Source organism: Antennarius striatus, chromosome 6 (genome assembly GCF_040054535.1).
Source record: "Antennarius striatus isolate MH-2024 chromosome 6, ASM4005453v1, whole genome shotgun sequence".
Classification (NCBI taxonomy): domain Eukaryota; kingdom Metazoa; phylum Chordata; class Actinopteri; order Lophiiformes; family Antennariidae; genus Antennarius; species Antennarius striatus.
Genome location: NC_090781.1, coordinates 22,347,507 through 22,368,896, shown reverse-complemented (window position 1 = coordinate 22,368,896; position 21,390 = coordinate 22,347,507). Strand labels below are relative to the sequence as shown.

At 41.0% G+C, this 21,390-nt stretch overlaps 2 protein-coding genes across 3 annotated transcripts; both read left to right on the top strand.

Annotated features, from left to right (window-relative positions):
- The first annotated feature begins 1,776 nt into the window (after positions 1-1,776).
- Positions 1,777-15,445, top strand: cul3b (cullin 3b). 2 transcript variants are annotated; one of them, XM_068317019.1, is made up of 16 exons: positions 1,777-2,028; positions 5,764-5,961; positions 7,847-7,960; positions 8,798-8,958; positions 9,384-9,498; positions 9,726-9,954; positions 10,322-10,467; positions 10,891-11,067; positions 11,224-11,394; positions 11,687-11,794; positions 12,278-12,402; positions 12,673-12,769; positions 13,135-13,269; positions 13,462-13,648; positions 13,794-13,939; positions 14,106-15,442. In XM_068317019.1, exons 1-16 carry the CDS (start codon positions 1,966-1,968, stop codon positions 14,235-14,237), a joined length of 2,304 nt encoding a protein of 767 aa, XP_068173120.1. In that variant the 5' UTR covers positions 1,777-1,965; the 3' UTR covers positions 14,238-15,442. The 2 variants fall into 2 exon arrangements, with proteins under 2 accessions (XP_068173120.1, XP_068173121.1); XM_068317020.1 differs by having other exon boundaries at positions 1,951-2,028; positions 13,138-13,269; positions 14,106-15,445.
- A 319-nt stretch (positions 15,446-15,764) lies between these two features.
- Positions 15,765-21,351, top strand: LOC137597102 (protein FAM124B). Its single transcript, XM_068318048.1, has 7 exons — positions 15,765-16,344; positions 16,743-16,774; positions 16,942-17,142; positions 17,512-17,907; positions 18,042-18,238; positions 18,894-19,056; positions 19,778-21,351. The coding sequence occupies exons 1-7, from the start codon at positions 16,274-16,276 to the stop codon at positions 20,389-20,391; spliced, it is 1,674 nt and encodes a 557-aa protein (XP_068174149.1). The 5' UTR covers positions 15,765-16,273; the 3' UTR covers positions 20,392-21,351.
- Positions 21,352-21,390: the final 39 nt, after the last annotated feature.

The following is a 21,390-nucleotide window of genomic DNA, read 5'->3' as shown; positions in this document are numbered from 1 at the left end:
GTGGTGATCATAAGACAATGTTTTGGCAACTGTTTAATTGAAGATATCCGATCCACCTACAGTACACAAAGAAAAAATGCAGGCATTAAAACACAACCATAATCAAAACAACATGTATACAGTAAATTATTTTATTTTGATCAGAAGGAAATTTGAATAAAATTTGTTATTTTAGGATTGCCATGCAGAAACAATATAAGTAACATCATTGTCTCAGCGTCATAATTAACTGAATCTCTTATGATTAATAAATATGAACCCTCCCTCCATGAATTACTAATCACAATCAGTAATGTTTTTACTGTCACTGGTTTGTCTCTAAGTAGGATTGCACAAAAACTACATGACAGATTTTCATGAAACTTTGTGAGATAGTTTGATAGGTAATGATGAAGGGTGCATTAAATTTTGTAGTTGATGTGGATTAAGGGAAGATCAGGAAGTCAGATTTATAATTTTATGGTCTGTGTATCTTTTGGAAATGTGATGTTTCAGAAAACATTTTCTTAAATTTGGTGACACTAGATATCTGAAACTGTAGTCCATATGTTCTAGAAATATGCTCACACCCATAAACTCTGGCAAGACCTGTGATTTTATTTGGGAAAATACTGTATTAAGATAAAGGTTAAAGTTAATTCAGCTTTATTAATCCCCGAAAGGAAATTATTTGTCCACTTGTTAATCATACGCATAGTACATATGTGCACAGGCCTGTCACACACACACACACACACACACACACACACACACACACACACACACACACACACACACACACACACACACACACACACACACACACACACAGGGGGCCTGTAAGCATGTAGATAAGAGGCAGAGTGGTGGGCAGCTCCTTCTTGGTGCGCCCCCACTGAGCAGTTTATAAAAGGGATGTTGCCCTGCTCAAGGGCACCTCAGCAGTGGTCAGGAGGTGGACTGGCACTGCCCGTTCACACACGTTTTGTTCGACATGGGTCTTGAGCCAGCCAGCCACCCTTTAGTCCTCAGCCCAAGACTTAGTGGACTGACCTACTGCCGCCCCCAATTATTATCAGCATCTTTGAACTTGGACTGGAAATGTGTTTTCGTTGTAGTTGTATGATGACACTATAGGCATTAAAGGCATTATATTCATTATTCTTCTATTCTTTAATGTGTTTTTAACAATTGGAAAAAAAAACCCATTTGTTATCAATCTAATTTTAGCACACCTTCATAAGTACAAGTTTGCTAATTAAAAAGCTTCATTTCTTCATCTCTTAAAAAGAAAGAACTATATACTGTTTCTCAAAATGCTGAACACTATTCTTTTCCATTCTACATTTTGTTACGTAGCCAGAAAATCGCCTCTGTTCTCAGGAAACAAAAAACAGACTGTGACTTCATTTTGTCTTATTAAAAGCATCCATTTCATTTTAGACCACATCATCGCAATACAAATCTGCGTATCCGCCTTATGGGTCATGGGTCTGCTGGAGGCTATCCCAGCTGGCTACAGGTGAGAGGCAGGGTACACCCTAGACGAGGTGCCAACTCATGATGGGCCTTATTCAATTTTTTTTCTAAATTTAATGTTTTGGACTACTAAGACAAAACACGTTATATTTCAATTTTAATATTTGTATTTCAAAGCATCATAAAAAAATAATCACATGAAGACGCGTTTTATATTTCTTTGGCCTTTGATCTTATTGAACAGGTGAAAAACTTCAAAGGCATTGAATTCTCGCGAGATTTGGACAGCGCGAGCTCTGCGCAATGAGAACAGCAGGTAGTCCGCCATTGCTGTTTGAGCAACTATCGGGTTTGGCGTTTAGCTGTCAACAATAAACTTGCGAAGCCGGGACGCGGAGCTACGAGGTCGAGTGAAAGCTCGTCGGCTGCTCCCTTTACCAGTTGTCATCCACGTCCCTCCCTAGACATCATTTTCATGTGAATACAGAGCCAACGGACGAGGCAACCATGTCCAATCTCAGCAAAGGCGGCACCAAGAAGGACACCAAAATGAGGATACGGGCCTTTCCTGTGAGTGTACGCCGCAGTCGGTGCTCTGCCCACCCGGAACACGGTGACTCGACCGCCGTGGATTGGGCTGCTGGCTAAATCCGAACACGCTAACCAGTTGGGCACCAGATACGACTTTGCCTAACCTCGTAAACAAACTGCAGTCGAAAAATATGAAGTTACCCCCACTTCCCAGTTGGTTCCGAGGCCATTCTGTTGTTTTTATGAGTTCAATACGAACTTCAAAGAATTCATTTTTTTCCCCCTGTCGTTCCAACTACTGAAGCGTTAGTTAGCAAAGATTTGTCGACATAGCGGACACTGGCGTTAGCCCAGGCTCCCGACACTTGTTGTTTTTGCTGTCTCTATCAGATTGCACAATGGACATGTTATCTTAACCATTTAATTTACTGTAAATGTTATCTATGTTTTTTTTTTTATTTGTACGTAAAAACCTAAAGGCCATTGTAGTGCAGTTGAGGAAGGATGCTAGCAAAAAAAAAAAAAAAAAAAAGGTAACCGCCTAGCCGACTTGTGGTGGATTGGGCTGAAAAATTATTAGTTTTAAATAATGGTTTTAGTTCTTCTCTCTTTGGAACTCAAGTCATTCAAAGACCCCGTTTATGAACTGACCTCATTCTGCGTAATGTGAAATTTCAACCTGTCAGTCACCGGCTGTGCCAGACTGAACACCACAGACAGACACCGGTGCTGTGTCGGTACTGTCTGCTTGTGTTACTGACAGTGTTCATGCAGCGTCCTTGTGTTACTTTTGGGTGACCATTGGTTGTGGCCCAGTTCTGACAAGAGACCTGCTGGTAGAGCAGCTGCTTGACATGCATGTGTTTGGGCTTGTCTATGGAGAAGCACACGTTGTTCTTCAATGGGATACATTTTTAGATTTTAGGTTAGGTTTCGCGCTTAACTCCGTATTTATCTTGTAACTAGAACAGTGGATAGTCAGTTAAACTCCAGCACTAAATTTTGATAAGTCAGCTGCATTTTCTAAATTCTAAACATTTCTTAGCACTTGGATAACCAATGCTACTCTGGATGTTAATACAATTTGTTTCAGTCTTGAACGTGTTTTAATTATTTATTTAGCCACAATTATAATTTCAGATGTAGGTCTGTCACAGTTTTTCAAGCTACCTTGGAAAATTGCTGTGTTGACACTTTTGATGTGATCGTTCAATAAGTCTTCATGACCACTGACTTTTCATCTCTTCAAGTATATTTACATTTGAATTACAATCTATTGACATGAACGTTGCTCATTTAGTAGCAAAACACACCGTCACAGACCACATTTTGGTATTAATCCCAATGAAAAAGAAATCACTTGGAGGAAATTTGTCAAATTTGCAGCAAAGAAGGTAGCCAGTTTCAAAAATGTAAAAAATACTGATCTATCATCCGTCCACCCAGGTCACTGAACTGGGACAGGCAGCTGCAGGTTGACACAGGTCCAAGCAATTTGTTGTGACTGTAGCTTTAAGATGAGGTTCTTATAATAGACCAGATAGTGCCAATAGATGTCTCTTCAACATATAAGAGTATAATAAACTGTGTTGAGTCTTTTACTATATAATGCTTGATGATCAATTAGAAGAATATAATTACAATATTGATCAAAATCAAGCTCAGTTGAGTATCACATGGATGCAGACATGCACAATTTTGATATTTATTATTGACTGACCTGTATAATAAGAACATGCTCATAGTCGGCATCTTCCTCTTAGTTTGTTTTTTTCTATCCACTTGGGGGATATACGTAATCGCAGAATGATCTGATTTGATGTTTGATCAACCACACGTAAGTTGGTCATGTTAGAATCTTCAACCTTTATGTGATATAATGCGTAATATTGAGCCCAATGACATATTGAATTGTTTGAGATTTCAGAAAAATGAAAGAAGAAATGATTCAGGGTAATCGTGATGGACTAAATTTAGCCTGGAGATCAAGACACAGTACCAGAAATATCAAAATATTTCTAAAGAAATAAAATCAGAAAATACTCACAATTGTGAAGTATTTACTTAATCGATACCACTTTCTTTTCCTAGTGGATTCCTCTGGGAAAGCATAGTTATTCATTCTTTTTGGGTTTGATTTAAATCTATAGGGCATTGACAATAATCAACCTAAAACTGCCTGTGAGTTTATTAGTCATCCCCACAGTCTTATTTGAGGGTATGTTACTGAGAACAGTCCCGTTAAACACAAGCCTGTAGAGATTTTTTGTATTAAGTAATTATGTGAAGCTTGAGTACTTGTGATATCTACAAAAAAATTAGAGTTGATTATTTAACACATTGCATCCAGGCATAAAGTATAAAAGTGTTGAATACATTAAATTGGTGTTATTTTATTTGTATGTTTGTAGTTAACACGTGGCAATGTCCATGTAGGCAGCGCTAGTAGATTAACATCATTTCAGTCATCGGTGACCACGAACACAATATCTAAAATTAAAAATCCCACTTTAGGCAATCAACCAGCACTTTTGTCTAACAGCAGTCCTTGAAATTTACAGGTAGTCCTCAACCTACCAACACAATTGGTTCTGAGAGGTTGTTCGTAAGCTGAATTGTTAGTTGTTTTTTTATTAAATTTTAATCTATAATTGCTATTTGAGGTCAATTAAGTGTCATTATTACTCTAAATACAAAAGTGCTATTCCCTAAGACTGACCAGAAACAATTACAGGACAAAAAACAATACATAAATGAAATAAAATACTTTAGTACAGTAATGTAACTTGCCTTTAGAGTGAAGGAGGTAGGAGTTATTGCGGGTGAGAGGCCGAGTTGTCGTCAGCTTTATGCTTTTTTTCAATACCAAGAGCACGAGTCTTTTGCCTGGGCACACACTTGAATTCATGTTCGTTTCCCACTCCTGTTAAAGGTTGTCAGAAAACGTATCCATGAGAGCAGTGAGCGTTCCCCCACAGTATCTATTCAATGCCAATACTGAGATCCTGCTTAAACTGGACAAAGAGAACATGTTGGTTTTCCTAGCAAGAGGCCTTAAAAAAATACACCAGCACTGTATGGACGAATAGATTACCCCATACTGGCGGTCCTTTAATATGGAGGTTCCACAGTGGTGTCCTTGACAGCCTTTATATTCTAAAGTACAAATTAATGTTTTGAAAATATTAAACAATATTAAATTGTAATTTAAACAAAAATTTCTTCCATGCGAATAGGATTGAATCAAATGTTAGGAAGAATCTCGGCATTCCAAAGGCAAAATGTTGGAGAATCTTGGAATATTAGAAGAGCATGCTGCAGAGATAAAGTAGAATCATAACTGAAAATGCTTAAGAACCAGTACAGTAAACTAGAACCAAAGCTGGAGTTGGAATCGTTGAAACCCATAAGATGCCCAACTATAGTAATACGTTTTTAGGACTGTGTGAACAGACAGAGACGGAGAAGCTTGTCAGGGGACAGAGGGGATGTTTTGGAGTTTAAAACAAGCTGTCATCTCAGTTATAATCAGATGAATTCTCAGTGGCTCATTTTCAATCACAATGGAAGTGCTTCAATATTGATCACTTACGCTTCACCCTCTCTGTTGGCCCACATTTCCAATTCCAGAAATGTTATTAGAACAAAACTGCACAGGTGAGGTGGGATTCCGTCGATATCGATATAGTTAATTTAGAAAGATAATCCTTTAATAAAGGCGTTTGTGAAAATAATGTTTTATTATTATCCTACTCAACTCTTTACCTTTTGCAGATGACTATGGATGAGAAATATGTCAACAATATCTGGGACCTGTTGAAGAATGCCATCCAGGAGATTCAGAGGAAGAATAACAGCGGCTTGAGCTTTGAGGAGTTGTATAGAAACGCGTACACAATGGTCCTCCACAAGCATGGAGAGAAGCTGTACACGGGCCTGAGGGAGGTTGTCACTGATCACCTCATCCACAAAGTAAGACCAACACACACAGCATGCATTTGCAAAACATGTTAAATCTTGTATTTAGCAGGTTTGAATTTAATTAGAGGGCCTTTGCTAATTCAATGTCCCTTCATAATTAAAAACGACGGTAGTGTTTCTTGCCTTACAAAAGAAAAATGTGACACACTTGATATTGACTAATTTTTCAAAGTAAAGTAGTTGTTCTCGGAATTAAATAAAACATGCTTTATGCTCCTGTTTCCTATACTATTTAACTTGACCTTTATTTCAGTCACATTTCTCAAAGGCTAATGCTTGCATAATAGTCTTTTGTCTGTCTGTACAAAATTTCAGACTCAGTTGGTTTTTCCATTGAATTAATGAAGCTAAATGTAAAACGAACATCATCTTTTAAGTCACCTGCTTGGTTCTAATCAGAATCCATCACAAGTTTTATATTAATGTTCATATTACTGCTTGGCCTGTGACTGTTCCTTGCCAGAGAAAGTTAATACCTGAAAGCATTAGCTGTTCCTATTCAAGTCTTTTGAGTTAGAAAACTGGTACACAATTTCAGAAGCTGTTACCCGACGTGTTCAGTAATGGAAGATTTTTAAAAGTCAGTAAGGGTCACTGAGAGATTCTTTTTTAAAGATGACTAATTTCTGATAGGCCAACTCTGATAATGGGTAGGAGCCATCAACCATTCACATTAGGTCATCGTGAGTCTGAAGGCCAAATTTGAATTACTTGGATTTTGTTTTTCTGCAGGCATTTTACAAAAACAATGCATTCAAATGCAAACAATTTCAAAAATTTGCGAATGCTGAGAAGTCAGAGAAGCCGTCGGTGAACGATTCTCTTAAGTCACATTTTTGTTTTTGTGTATAATTAGCTGCAAATTAATTATGCTTGTATTATCTGTATTGAATGCTTCTTTTCTGCTTGCAATATGCAAACACCCACTGAGTAATATTTCAGCAGCCTGCTGTTGAATAGCAGCCAGATGGGTTTACAGCTTAATTAAATGCACATTCTCCACTTGGCAGGATTAGTAAATGAGCTGTCAGGTAATGTTAACAAGCAACACTTCAAAGAAGAGAGGTCTGATACCTGAGTGTGTTTTTATTACCTAATAATGATTCCTTTCATGGAAAAGCAGTTCTGATTTACATACTGTCTACATTCAGTTTAAGAACAGCTGCAATTAACACTTGTTGATTTGGAGAATTAAAATGCCTATGAGTAGTTATAACAATAAGTGTGTGTATAGAGAGAATATATACGCACTATATATCAACGTTCAAGAGGCGAAATGTTATATAGTATATAGGAGTATATATTTTGCATCGCACCATTTTAAAAATTATTCATATTTATGTGCAATAATCACTGAGCAGCAGTTTGGTGTTTAGTATGATGGACAGATGAGATCGGCCATAACAGCCTCTTATGAAGCTCCAATAGTAACCTCATAGTTCCTTTTTTAAGTAAGCTATGATTTTGCCCAGTGAGTTTTTGATTTAAAAACAATCAGAAGTAAAGAATGAACTCCATATGTAAGAAGCAGTTTGTGCATCTATGAATGTTGATCCAGTACATGAAGAGTAGAGGTGATGATTTATCGTGTCCAGAAGGAAACAAAAGGTGAGGTCAGTGTGCTCTTAAGAATGTTACTCCACTGCTGAGTCATGCTGCAGGGTGACTGTTATTGAACTGTCTTTGCTTGACTAGTAGAACGAAGGCGTTAAAAACAGAAGGCCTGAGGATTACAAAATGCATGAAGGTGTCAGCTTGGATGCAAAAGCATTTTCTTCTCTTAAAACGGTGTTTCAGAGCAGAGAAGAGTAAGAAGGCAGCATGTTGTCATTAAAACTGTAGACACTTCATGCATGTGTGTTTGTCTCCCCCAAAGGTACGAGATGATGTCCTCAATTCCCTAAACAACAATTTCCTTCAAACATTAAATCAAGCCTGGAATGACCATCAAACAGCGATGGTGATGATCAGAGACATTTTAATGTATATGGTGAGTCTGCCGTACATGCCAAGTACTTCAGGGGTGGACTTAGGAAAGAAGGAATGTCTCCTATCATTGTTGTACTTTTTCTGGTGCACGTGTTGATTTTAAATATTCAAAAAATATTGTCTAAGATGTGTTTGTGGAAACTAGATGAGGATTACATCCACTTTGGGTTTGATCAGTTTTCTCTTTATGTATTCCTTTGAGCTTGATGTTCAGTGATAGGTATTTATCCATCTGTTAGTTTGACTTTAATGTCAGTTCAGCAGTCATTTGGTTTATGGATATTATACATACTAAGTTAGTGTAAATTTATTTATTTCATTTTGCATGAGTGGGAGGGATATCAAGTCATTAAAAAGGTTTTCAGTTTTCCTCCTGCAACAAATGTTGTATTAGCTGGTTTTTAGTCAGTCGATTTCTTTGCTATAAAGTCATCTGATTCTGAAGAGTTTGTATTAGGAACAACTCTAACAGCCTTTGGCTGTGACTGGATCAACCTGTGTTTAAATAAACTAAGAAGTCCCGCCTCATTTTCAGATAATGCTAACAGGTCTATGCAGGACTGAACACTCTGTAGAGGGATGCACCGTTGTCGTGCCAGGGTTATGGTGCCAGAAATCGTGCAGACATGCACCATGGTCATATTTGTATATGTACCAACACAGACAAGTAGAAACTTGAAACCATTTTGGAATCATTGCATCACTGAATAATGAGGAACAAGTGTTGTGGGATAAGCAATGGATGCAGAGTTACGTCAATGGAGTGCTGCAGATGGAAATGTGTGTCTTATATTTGTCTGAGGCATTAATTGTCCTTTTTTTGTGTTTTCCCCCACAGGACCGGGTTTATGTACAGCAGAACAATGTAGAGAATGTCTACAACCTGGGTCTTATCATCTTTAGAGATCAGGTAGTTCGTTATGGCTGCATTAGAGACCACCTCCGGCAGACCCTACTGGACATGATTGCACGCGAGAGAAAGGGGGAGGTGGTAGACAGGTAACCAAAAATTCACAAACTGATGAAATTTTTGTTTATGTTGTTTACTTTAAAATTATTCACATATCATATGCATTGTTGTAATTTATTAAAATGAGGGTTTAAAATTGTTTTCTAACTGACAGGTTGCATCCTTTAACTGTGAACAGTGAAATAGCTGTAAAGTGCATCTGCTGTTTTTAGACCTGCTAGGAAGTTAACTGAACAGGCGCTGACATTTAAAACTGACTTTTGTGTGCCTCGTGTTCTGTGGTGCTGTCTTTTAATCAAAGATTATCTGGTAACCATAGTGATTGTGGGAGTAGCGTATATATTTTTTTTACCATTTGTTTTATTTTGGTTTTTTTGTAGTATTACAGGGGTTTTTTTTCTTTCGCACCACTGATTGTGCCCTCAGCATTTGGTCTGTTTCTCATCTCCACCAGGGGGGCCATTAGAAATGCCTGCCAAATGCTAATGATCCTCGGCCTGGAGGGAAGATCTGTTTATGAAGAAGATTTTGAGGCGCCTTTCTTAGAAATGTCTGCAGAATTTTTCCAGGTTTGCAAGAGACACACCATCATTATATTTCAATAGTTTTAGTTGTTGCCTTTTCTTGGATCAGTATTTAAAAAATGCGCTCAAAATAGATTAATCTTGAAGAATGTCTTGAATAACAGGAGTAGTATATGCTTTAAGGGACGCCGACGGTCAAATAATGAGAATTGCAACAAATGAAAAGGAGTTTGAAAAGCTTTACCATCTTATCGATATTTGGTGTTATTTAGATGGAGAGCCAAAAGTTCCTTGCAGAAAACAGTGCCAGTGTCTACATAAAGAAGGTTGAAGCCAGGATCAATGAGGAGATAGAGCGAGTGATGCACTGCCTGGACAAATCTACAGAGGAGCCTATTGTCAAAGTGGTCGAACGGGAGCTCATCTCCAAACACATGAAGACCATTGTAGAGATGGAAAACTCTGGTTTGGTCCATATGCTCAAAAATGGCAAGACAGACGGTAAGAACTTTGCAGTCTCGTGTTGACCATGTTGTAGTTGGTGCTCACGTTGACATCAAAATTAAATCCACACAGGGTGCAGCCAAAGTTCAGGCTTCACTCCCAAAAAATGAAAAATCCCAAAGAACAGTAAACCAAGTGAATGTCTCTTGCAAAAGATCTATTTTATTGGATTGGTAGTGCAGACGGTGCTCCCTTATATTACAGTAGAATAAAAGGTAGATATTATGCATGATTAGATTTGGATTGAACATTGCTAGGCTCAGAAGTCTTTCACTTAACTGCACACATTTTTCAGCACATGACTAAGTATTTTTTTTTCTGTTTGATAACTTCCCGTGTGTGTTTCCATGCATATCCCTCACAGATTTGGCGTGCATGTACAAGCTGTTCAGCAGAGTTCCCAACGGACTGAAGACCATGTGCGAGTGCATGAGCTCGTACCTGCGGGAGCAAGGCAAAGCTCTGGTGTCGGAGGAGGGGGAGGGAAAGAACCCTGTGGATTACATCCAGGTAAGGTGATGGAGTGTGATGCTCCGTATTTCCAGTCTGCAGGAATGTCTTTACTTCTGCAAAGGAAGGCAGGTTTTATGGTGATTGAAGCGCTTGATTGAGAGAAACTTTCAGACCTGTGAGACACATTCTCTTTGGTTCACCACCACAATGCAACACACCGTTGCTTACCAAGCATCAACCTCAATCCTCTTCTACAATTCTCCAGTGAAGAGTAGCATCTCTAACCTCTGGCCTTTATGGCCACAGCTCATGAAAAACTGGCAGTGCACAGCTTCACTGATTAGAGCAATATACATGTCATTCAAGAGGCAGCCTAATTCTTTCCTGATGAGACCAGCTTTCCTCTGCTAGAGCTATAATTGCTGTATTAGTCTGCTGCTGCTGTTTTATCTTTATTCATCCTTGTCTCCTTTTCTCCAGGGTCTGCTGGACCTGAAATCACGGTTTGACCGTTTCCTCCAGGAGTCCTTCAATAACGACCGGCTTTTCAAGCAAACCATAGCAGGCGACTTTGAGTACTTCCTGAACCTAAATTCCCGCTCGCCTGAGTACCTCTCACTGTTTATCGATGACAAGCTGAAGAAAGGAGTCAAAGGGGTGAGCCAATTTTTGCAAAAAAACAATGTCAGCTTACTCAGGATTTGATACCGTGCTCCAAAATGAAGCTTTTGTGATTTGATGCAGAACCATGCATCGCATACTAAATATCCACGAGCATCCTTTGTAACCTGCCTCATTTTGCTTTTTGTGTAGTTGACAGAGCAGGAGGTGGAGACTATACTGGACAAAGCCATGGTGCTGTTCCGTTTCATGCAGGAGAAGGATGTATTTGAGAGGTACTATAAGCAACACCTCGCCCGCCGGCTGCTGACAAACAAGAGCGTCTCTGATGACTCTGAGAAGAACATGATCTCAAAGCTGAAGGTCAGTGTGGAGTAAGATGGAGTAAAATATTCATTTAATCATTCATTTAATCCCACTATTGTAAGAATTGAGGCATTGCTTTATATATATATATATAAAAACTTAAAAAAATAAATAAAAAAAGGATGTTTAGGATGGAGGAAACCTACGGTTGACAATACCTCCATGTAATCCACTTACTTCTGTTATAAACTGAGAACCATTTTTTTGCTGCCACACGCCATGAGTGTTCGTGTTAACATGGAATAGTTTTGACTGAAGGAAATTTCTTGTCCTGGTCTTCATTGCTCAGACTGAGTGCGGCTGTCAGTTCACCTCTAAGCTGGAGGGAATGTTCCGGGATATGAGCATCTCCAACACCACCATGGATGAGTTTAGACAACATCTACAGACGACTGGGGTGAGCAACAACTGTCAGAAATAATGAGCCCACTTTGCTATCCATAATCAGCACATAGTTGCATGACTGACAGTGTGCTGCGTTGTTCTGGTACATGAAAACAATTATGCATCTAACTGTCTGCCATGAGAATACATGCTGCTAATTTCTACTTAGTGCTGTGCTGTCACTTGGATTTTTGTCACCAGTGTCTGTCACGATATTAGCTTGTTGTTGTAACTCTCCAAAGCAAATATGATTCATGTTTACCAGGTAGTCAATATCTAAAAGTCCCTTTTAAAAATAATCAGACCAACTTTTTCGATTGTTTATGATTTTTTTTTTGATGCAAGACAGTGATCTAATTCAGATAAACAGTTTTCGAAGTCATCGTCACAATTGTATTTGTTGTATCTGTAGAGAACCTTCTAATTGCACAAATAAAATCCAGTGTACCAGTCATAGTTGACTCACACCTAAAAGTGATTATACGTCTACATCCAGGTGTCACTCGGAGGAGTCGATCTCACTGTGAGAGTCCTGACCACAGGCTACTGGCCGACACAATCGGCAACACCCAAGTGCAACATCCCCCCTTCACCGCGACATGCATTTGAAGTCTTTAGACGGTCAGTCACCTGTACACTTGCGTTACCCATATGATTGTTTTTCTGAAATGTGTTGTTTGTAAGAGACTTAAAAACACATTATTTAGCTTTTAAATTGATGATAATAAGATGAGTGCTTTTTCTTTTTTAGCTCCTGAATCATTCTTAAAATTTTCATTTTTTCCCCCCAGGACTATAGCTATGGTATATGTCCTGCATTGTCAACACCTTCTTTTCAGACCTGTTGCAGTTTGATTAACACTGAATGGACTGGCTTCTCTCTGCCTTTAGGTTTTATCTTGGTAAGCACAGCGGCAGACAACTCACTCTTCAGCACCACATGGGTTCTGCAGATCTGAACGCCACCTTCTATGGGCCCATCAAAAAGGTCAGTTTCATAGAAAAGAGGATCATTGTTAAAAGTACTAAATGCAAAATAGTTTCACAGATATATCTGATACAACAGCTTGTCACTTGCAAGGAATTATGAGTATAATACTAATAAAAATCCCTGATAAAATTTTTTTAAGTTTTTGGTGCATTTTCAATACTGCAGGTTATTTTTCCCACAGTCTTTGCATTATGTTCCACATTTAGAGGTTCTAGGTCACTTTGAGAATGTTCTCTAAGTACAGTAATCGTTTTCATTCAACTTTAAATTATACTCAAGGATTTTCAGTAACAGAAAATAGAATTTCTTGTGCAAGGGCACTCCAAACTATTTTTTTAGATTTTGATCTCTCATTCTCAAAGGAGGACGGGTCAGAGGTCGGAGTAGGTGGAGCCCAGGTAACAGGCTCCAACACCAGGAAGCACATCCTGCAGGTTTCCACCTTTCAGATGACCATCCTCATGCTTTTCAACAACAGAGAGAAGTCCACCTTTGAGGTATGCAACTAACGCCCCACCACTGTTAAACAACATTATTTAACCTGCAGTGACAAAAACCAACAGCCTGGTGATTTTTAGTGGAATAGGTCACCCTGATAAAACATATACCAGTTCCACATTTCTGCTTTTCTCTTATGTTCTAGTTTTGGCATCATTAAGACTCCAGGTTTCATTTTGTCGTCACTGTAGGAGATCCAGCAGGAGACGGACATCCCAGAAAGGGAGCTTGTGCGAGCGCTGCAGTCTCTCGCCTGTGGGAAGCCCACCCAGAGAGTTCTGACCAAGGAGCCCAAGTCTAAGGAAATAGAAAATGGCCATGTGTTTACTGTCAATGATCAGTTTACATCCAAACTGCACCGTGTCAAGATCCAGACAGGTATGAAAAATCACCAAGTGCGAGTGAATGAAACTGTAACCAACCAGCTGAAAATAATAGCTACACTTCATCAGTCTAACTTTTTATTTTTTTTACTTTATTCTCTCTCCCTGCTTGGCATTTATTTTGCTTTACTTCCACCTAGTGGCTGCCAAGCAAGGAGAATCCGACCCGGAGAGGAAGGAGACAAGACAGAAAGTGGACGACGACAGGAAACACGAGATAGAAGCCGCCATCGTTCGCATCATGAAGTCCAGAAAGAAGATGCAGCACAACGTTCTAGTAGCAGAGGTCAGTCATCTGCCATGGTCACATGTTAGCATAGCTTACATGTTTACATTCTTTCTTTTAACGTTAGATCGTAGGACAGGGCTGTATGAAAACAGCTGATGATGAATGCAGAATCTGTAAAATAAGGTGGAAGCAATGCGCTGATGTTCTTCCTGTTTCTCCACAGGTCACTCAGCAGTTGCGAGCACGATTCCTTCCTAGTCCTGTAGTCATCAAGAAGCGCATTGAAGGACTCATTGAGAGGGAATATTTGGCACGAACACCAGAGGACCGCAAAGTGTACACTTACGTAGCATAAAACAATTGAATCGAACGAAAGCTAACACGGGGTTGACAGAACTCGGAGCCTTTTTTTCTGTTTTTTGGTTTTGTTTAGTTTTTTTTGTTTTCGTGGACTGCAATGCATTCGAATGAAGTTGGAAGCTCGTTCATCATTGATTCCTGGAAACACTGGGAAGCTTAATTTTTCTTCAATAAATCGTCTTTAAAAACAAAAGATGCAGAAGATTGAAAAGTCTTCTTGCAACATCACATTTCTTCTGCTGAAAGAAATCAAGGAGGGTTTAGTTTTGTACAAAATTACATTTCTTGTGGCCTTTGGAGACAATTGGGCTAGTCTGTTTGCCAAAAAAGACCAGGAAAACACTGAAGTTCACTCCCCTGTTTTAAATGTCGATGTCAGTGTGTTATGTTTGTTTTTGTGACACATTGCTGGCTGTACAGGTTGACTGATACTTTTGGCTTTTCGCCCTAGAGGATTTTAAATTTAAACAAGACAAAGGAGACGTTAACTGGTACAGACCTAGTGTTCACCAGTAGTAAAATACAGCTCATATAAACAGAGAATGCTTAATTCATGTTGCAAATATGTCTTTTTTTCTGGTTATTTTAATTTCTCTCATTACTGAAATATTCCATTTCAATATTCTGGCTAGTTCTATGCTGGTGGTTGAAGAGGAGAGCTGTAGCTTCACAGCATGCTTTTATCTAATGGATAAAATAAATAGTATACAACGCACACGAACTCCATTCAGGCCTAATCTCTCTTTGGATGGACGGTTCCTCGTGGTGCAAGTTTCAGAAAGGACTATTTCTTTTTTTTTCTCCAGTCTCAACTGCATTTTGAACGGGTGGATGAGTCTCGCTTCATGTTCTAATGTGTACAAATTGTAAAATAATTATTGTACTCACTGCAAAGGTGGATTGTACAGGGCCTTGTTTTCATCATATTAAATGTAGAATAAAACATGAAGGAGATGGGTTTTTCTTTTTTTACTTCTTACATGAGAAGTCCTCTGCGAGCGTCAGAAATACTTGCCACTCTAACCATAATTAAAGCTTAATGTAAATGCAAAACCACAAGCAAAAATCTTCACATGAGCTTTACTTTTGAAGTTTGTTAATTTCAGTGTTCTAAGATTGAAATAAAACTCGTTTCCATTGCAGAACAGTTAAAATGTTCCTAAAAACTGTCAATAAAAATCTGACTTCAGTGTGCAGTTCAGTTCAGATTTTTCTCATGTATCTTCTAATTTGAAATGGGTCAATGACATTTTATATAGTACCAGTATTTTAAACTCAAAACTAAAGTTCTTTCACAGAAAAAACACGTATACTAAAACACCTCCAGACTGCCTTTTGAATTGAATCATGAAATGTTATTAAAATGTTTGTCCAAACTTTGTTCACATAACCTATTCGTAGTAGTTATTTACACTGTATTAATGAGGCGTTTTGGATATTTTGAAAGTTGAACATTTATTCGCTTTAATTTTGCACAACATGACACGGGGTGATGCAGGGCAGTTTTATTAGACCACTACTTTTTTATGGGTATGCACATTAATTTGTAGGTTTGTGACTCTCCTGGGCATTTCACTCCACATCAGATCGCTGCGCGCTTCCTAAAGCTGTTGACTTTAATGCTCTTAGCAAACAATGTCTTTAAATTTCGGGCTGTGGAGCCTCCCCTCCATGCGCGCCCCGCACGTTTAAATCCGTCCAGCCCGTCTGGACCGTCTCCTTTGTCTGTATTGTTAGTCCCACGCCATCTGCTCCGTGTTATTATACACGGCTTTCAATTTAAAGTAGCGCAGCTTCCTTTCGCCCATACTTCATCCGCAAGGACTTGACAGCCGGCGGCTTTTCCTGTCATCATCCGCGGGTTCGGGGCAGCCGCGACCCCGGGACATTAGCATAACGGTGTCCGGGGGCCTGGTGACGTCAGCGGCCGTCTTTTGTGGGACAGGCAGGAGTCAGCCGGGATGCTTCTCCCTCTCAGCGCGGCGCAGTGTGTGAGCCGGAGGATCGACCAGATGTAGCCGGTGCTGGACTATGTTCCGAAGCGTGGCGGTGTTAAAAAGAGCCCACGATGGGAGCGTGGACTCTGGAGCCGAAACTGCCGAGTGAGTGAACTCTTGCGTCCGCTTTAGCTTCGGGCTAACGCTCGCTAGCACAACTTCGCCTGTTAGCCTTAGCCTGTTAGCTTTAGCTGCAAATGGAAATTAACTTTGTGCAAGTCGGTATATTATAAAGACGCTAACAACAGAAACTTAACGTTTCTTTTGACCTCCTAACTACTTTTCCCCGGTATTTGTGATTATTTAAGGTGTTTTTCCTACATAAATGGACTTTTTAAGTTTATGTTAGCTTATTCCAGAAAATGGGTTGTCATGGTGACCGAAGTGAAGGGGACTGTTTCCAAACCCACCGCCGCAAGATGGAGACAGATTTTTGTCTTTCCTACAGTCACTATAAACTAATCACCAGTGTCTTTATTTTATTTTATTTTTTTTTCGTTCAGATCTGACTGTAGCAGGATGTCATCATCAGGCAGTAGGTATCCATTCATTCCTGCAGCATTCATAGACTTTATATCTACATTGGTCGGTCATTGTGTGTGTGTGTGTGTGTGTGTGTGTGTGTGTGTGTGTGTGTGTGTGTGTGTGTGTGTGTGTGTGTGTGTGTGTGTGTGTGTGTGTGTGTGTGTGTGTGTGTGTCAGACCTCATGACCAGCCGGCTCAGGCGACAGCAGCAGCTCCTGCTCATGAACCTTCACCTGCTGGCCAACCCTGGAGACTCTCTGCTGCTGCAGCACACCCTGGACCGCCTCATCCGCTGGCTCTGCCCCAGCCTCAGCATCCTCCACGTGTCGGAGAGGGCCTCCCCCTTCAGGAGCTACACCCGCCTCTGTCCAGTGGCAGGTCAGGAAGAGCACCATGCTTTATTTGTTATATAGTTGGATTAGGTATTTCAGTGCTAGAGAGACAAAACCCCATTTGTGCCTGTGAGTTTAACCTTAATGCACATTTTGTGGTTTTATTTTTTCTTCTGCTAAGTGGAAAGCAATAATGTAATAATTTCCATATGCGAAACATGTTTCCAGGGATTTAAACCATTTAGCTTTCCATTCGTGCCAACAAACTTAAAAAATGGTGTGCTTTTAAGGGAATTGTGCATTCATTCTGTGCAGGGCGTAAACATACCATCCCAGAGTTACACCCCCTCATGAGAATTGCATCTGTGTTTATTTAAGCTTGATTGAAAGTAAAAATCCACCAAAACTCTTTCAGGCTACCCGTCTGTGGCCATCACGTTCTTCCTCCACGAGGCCTACGGAGAGGAGCGGATCCTTAAAGTGCTGGACTTCTTCCAGCGTCCGCCATGGCAGTATCACCATACGGAGAGCTCCGGTAGACGGACCGGTGGCGTCCACATCACCTCCAGCAGCTCTTCCACCAACGCTTTGATGAGGCCCTACCTCCTGCCCAGCAGAGACTTCTATAGCCTGGGTGCAGGGATGCCTGTGTGGGGGGTTCGACCGGTGCACTGTGGAGGGGAAATACTGCGTGTGACTCTCTTCAGCGGACACGACAACTACGAGGACACCGTGCGGTTTTATGAGACGGTGTTGCAGCGACAGGCCGAGGAGCAGAAAGCCGGATTCTGCTGGTTCACCCTCCATACCGGTAGGATGATGAAATGATCTTCAATAAAAAACAATAGAATCGAGTAAAACCCACACCCCTGATTTCTCTCTGTAATGCTCCTCGACTCATTACTTCCACACTGTTGTGCTCTGCTGTGTTTCTGTTCCTCACAGAACCGGGCCTGAGCCTGCAGCTGGCGTTGAAGCAGTTGTCAGCGGGGGTTCGGGTGGAGCCCTGCAGCTCCGCCGTGCTGCAGTTCAGTGTGGAAGAAATTGGTCAGCTGGTCCCCCTGCTGCCCAACCCCTGCACCCCCATCAGCACCACGCGCTGGCAGACGGAGGACCTGGACGGCAACAAGGTTCTTTTCCAAGTAAGCTGTGGTTTAAAGCTCATTTTAATGTTTTCTTTTAAAAGTAAAGAAACTTTGTGATGGAAAAAGTGGGACATGTTTCCTGTTGACTGGTGCCTGACGTTGAGGACGGCTCAGCTCCCGCTGTTGGATGGTCTGTTTACAGGAAAAGCTTCCCTTGTTTACGTCAAGTCAGGTCACGGTGTTTGTCGTGCATCGGTGTTTGCGTCAGTCTGACGCTGCCTGACGTTACCGACACACACTGTCTGCTGTAGGCTTTACTGTTCAGGATCTTTGTCCTGTGTCGTACCCGTGACAAAGCTGCCATCTAGTGATCGAATATGAATCAAACCACTCTCGCAAATCTTTGTGTGGAAACTATTCATAAAAAATCCATGATGGAATGTTAATGTGATCAATTTTTCCAATGTTATTAATTTAATATCAGTGTCAACATTTTTCCACCAAAACCTGTTTTAAAAAAAAACATCCAATAAAATCAAACCGGTTGTAGAGAAGAGTCAGAACTCTATCAAGCCTGACGGAATCAACTCAAATCTGTCACAGGAGCCATATGTTAGATGCGTGTGTGTTAATTCCGTCAAAGTTACTTAACATGCTTAAATCTCTCTTGTCTTGGTGTAAATCATAATCCTGTCCTCCTTCTGTGCTTCAGGTGAAAACCCCAGCTCAACCCCAACGACCTTTGACCTGTGCTTTCCCTCTGACCTGCCCCAACACGTCCTCTCAAGGAATGCAGCTCAGGAGCTCAGGACAGGGACACAGCCTGTCGCCCTGTAGCCTCACAACCCCCCTGCCTTGGCAAACACACAAACAAGGTGAGAAGCAGTGGAAAAACTGGGTTTAGCTAAATCAGCTAAGATCTGACTCAGTTCGGACCGTGATATTTTAATTTTCACAGATCATTAGCATAGGAGATGGCCTTTTTGTGGGTGTTAATAGTAAACATGTTGATCAAAATGAAACAGCGACTGCTTCAGTCTTGAATCCGCCCTGTAGCGCTGTGAAACGCTTTGAACGGGTGGATGACTGTTGTTTTGGAGGAAACGTGGTGGCGAAGGCATCCTGATGGTTTCAAACACGCCAACAAAGTTAAAGAAGTAGATTATTGGTGAATGTAAATATAAGCAACGGTTTTTTATCTCAAGTGTGTGTTTTTGAGTAACGACATGCAGTCCTTCAGTAAATGAGGTGATATTAGAGGCAAACAGCTGAAGACAGTTAAATAGCATCACATTCCTACACATGAATTGGAATTTTCTGTGGTCGTGTTCTCCAGGCCGTGATCCTATTTTTATTTTTTTAGGTTCCAGAATCTCAGTGCTGGCAGTAAGAAATCATTATTTTGCAATCAAACATCATTAACAGACAATCTGGCGATATTCACAATAGCAAAAAACTATTTTTTTAAATTTAAAACATCAAGAAATGAGCAATTCTTTTTCTACAGTTAACGGCCTTGTGTGGTAAAAATAAACCTATGACACATGTTCTTGTTCAGAATCATCTGAGTGTCGACCCCCCCTGTGTCTGGTTCAGCCCACAGACCGCGCAGCGACCCGGTTCTGGAGAGGCTCCACGGAGGAAGCGTGGGAGCAGAGAGCCTGGGGTCGGGGAGCTGCTGCAGCACACCTCCAGGAAGCTCCTGTTACTCCTCCCAGCGGAGCAGCCCAGCCCCGCTCTCAGCCACCAATCACCCTGACTCCCCGCTGCGCCCCTCCATCACCCGCTCTCTCTCCCATCTCCTCCTGGAGGAGGAAGAGGAGGAGCCAGAGACTAACGTGGACACGGGAGTCCCTGTCTTGCTTACACATCCTCACACACCAGCAAAGACGATGATGCGCTCCTCCTCCGTCGACCTCCTGATGGCGCTCCGCTCTGAGAGGCCAGCAGCTGTCGGGGCTTCGGCCGGCGAGGATCTGGCCAAAGAGCTGACAGAATGTTTGGCACGGACTCACATCCAGCCTGAGGGTTCTTCTAGGACGTGGGGCTCCCCGGGTTGTTCTGACGCAGCCGGTAAAGGCTGCGGCAGCAGGACGGGGGCGGCGGGACAAAGCCGCCGCTTCGGGCCTGTGGTGGAGAGCAGGACGGCTGCTGAGCTGCTGTCAGCACGAACACACAACGAGGAGCCGGTTGATGAATTCTTTATCTAATTGCGTGCCGCTGCGCCGCATAATAATCACATTACAGGTGACAAATGTGCAGAGAGATTGGATGAGATTGGGAGCCTTCTAATTGAGGGAATGAAGTCAGATGTTCATCTCACAAAAGGGCAGGAAAACAGGAAAGCACATTTAACACGCAGGCGACGCGGCTCGCTCAAAAGAGTCTCAAGTCTTTGTGTCATCAAATTCATTTCTGAAACCTGCCCAGAGAAGCGAGTAGAGTGGTGTTGTGTTGGAGGCGATGAGGAAACGATTGAATGTTTACGTCTGTTTCATTTAGATCTCATTATTTGTGCAGCTATGGTGTTCCAATGGAAGTCAGGTCTTATATTTTTATGGATTTCCGATGCGTGATTATTGATCGCGATTAGAAATCTTTCATCTGATTGTTCTGTTTTACAGTTCTGTTTTTCACTCCAGATCATCTTTGCTCTAATATTTGTGTGTTGTTGTGTATATAAGGTGGACCTGGCCAAAATTATAGTAATGACTAGGATTGATAATTTGTACCGAATTATTTTGATCTTCAGATTTACTAACATAAGACATAAGAACAGTTGTTCTATTAGTCAGGAGCTGATCACAGAAAAGTCTGATCTATGCAGGTAAAACTTGAATATTAACCCTTTATTAATCTTTTCCTCAAACCACTAAAATGAACCCGTGTCTGGAGTTCTCTTGTTTGTGCATTATGGCCAGTGGTTGATCGAAGTTATACAGTATAAACGTTCCTGCAGGATGGTTTGGACGTATCGCTGCATTTAACAGTAGCTGGAAAAAGGAGCATTGTAAGGTTCCTGTCTGACACAATGAGAAGACAAAAGCCTCTTTCTGTTGTGCTCAGATTACAAGGGCAGAGTGTGTGTGTTCTGTCTGAGGTGTTTCCATATGACAAAAGGCTTCAAGAGCCACACGACTGTCAGGAGGAATTATCTGTAGGATTAGTGTAATCTACAGCGATCAGGGGAATCGATGAATTACGTCCAG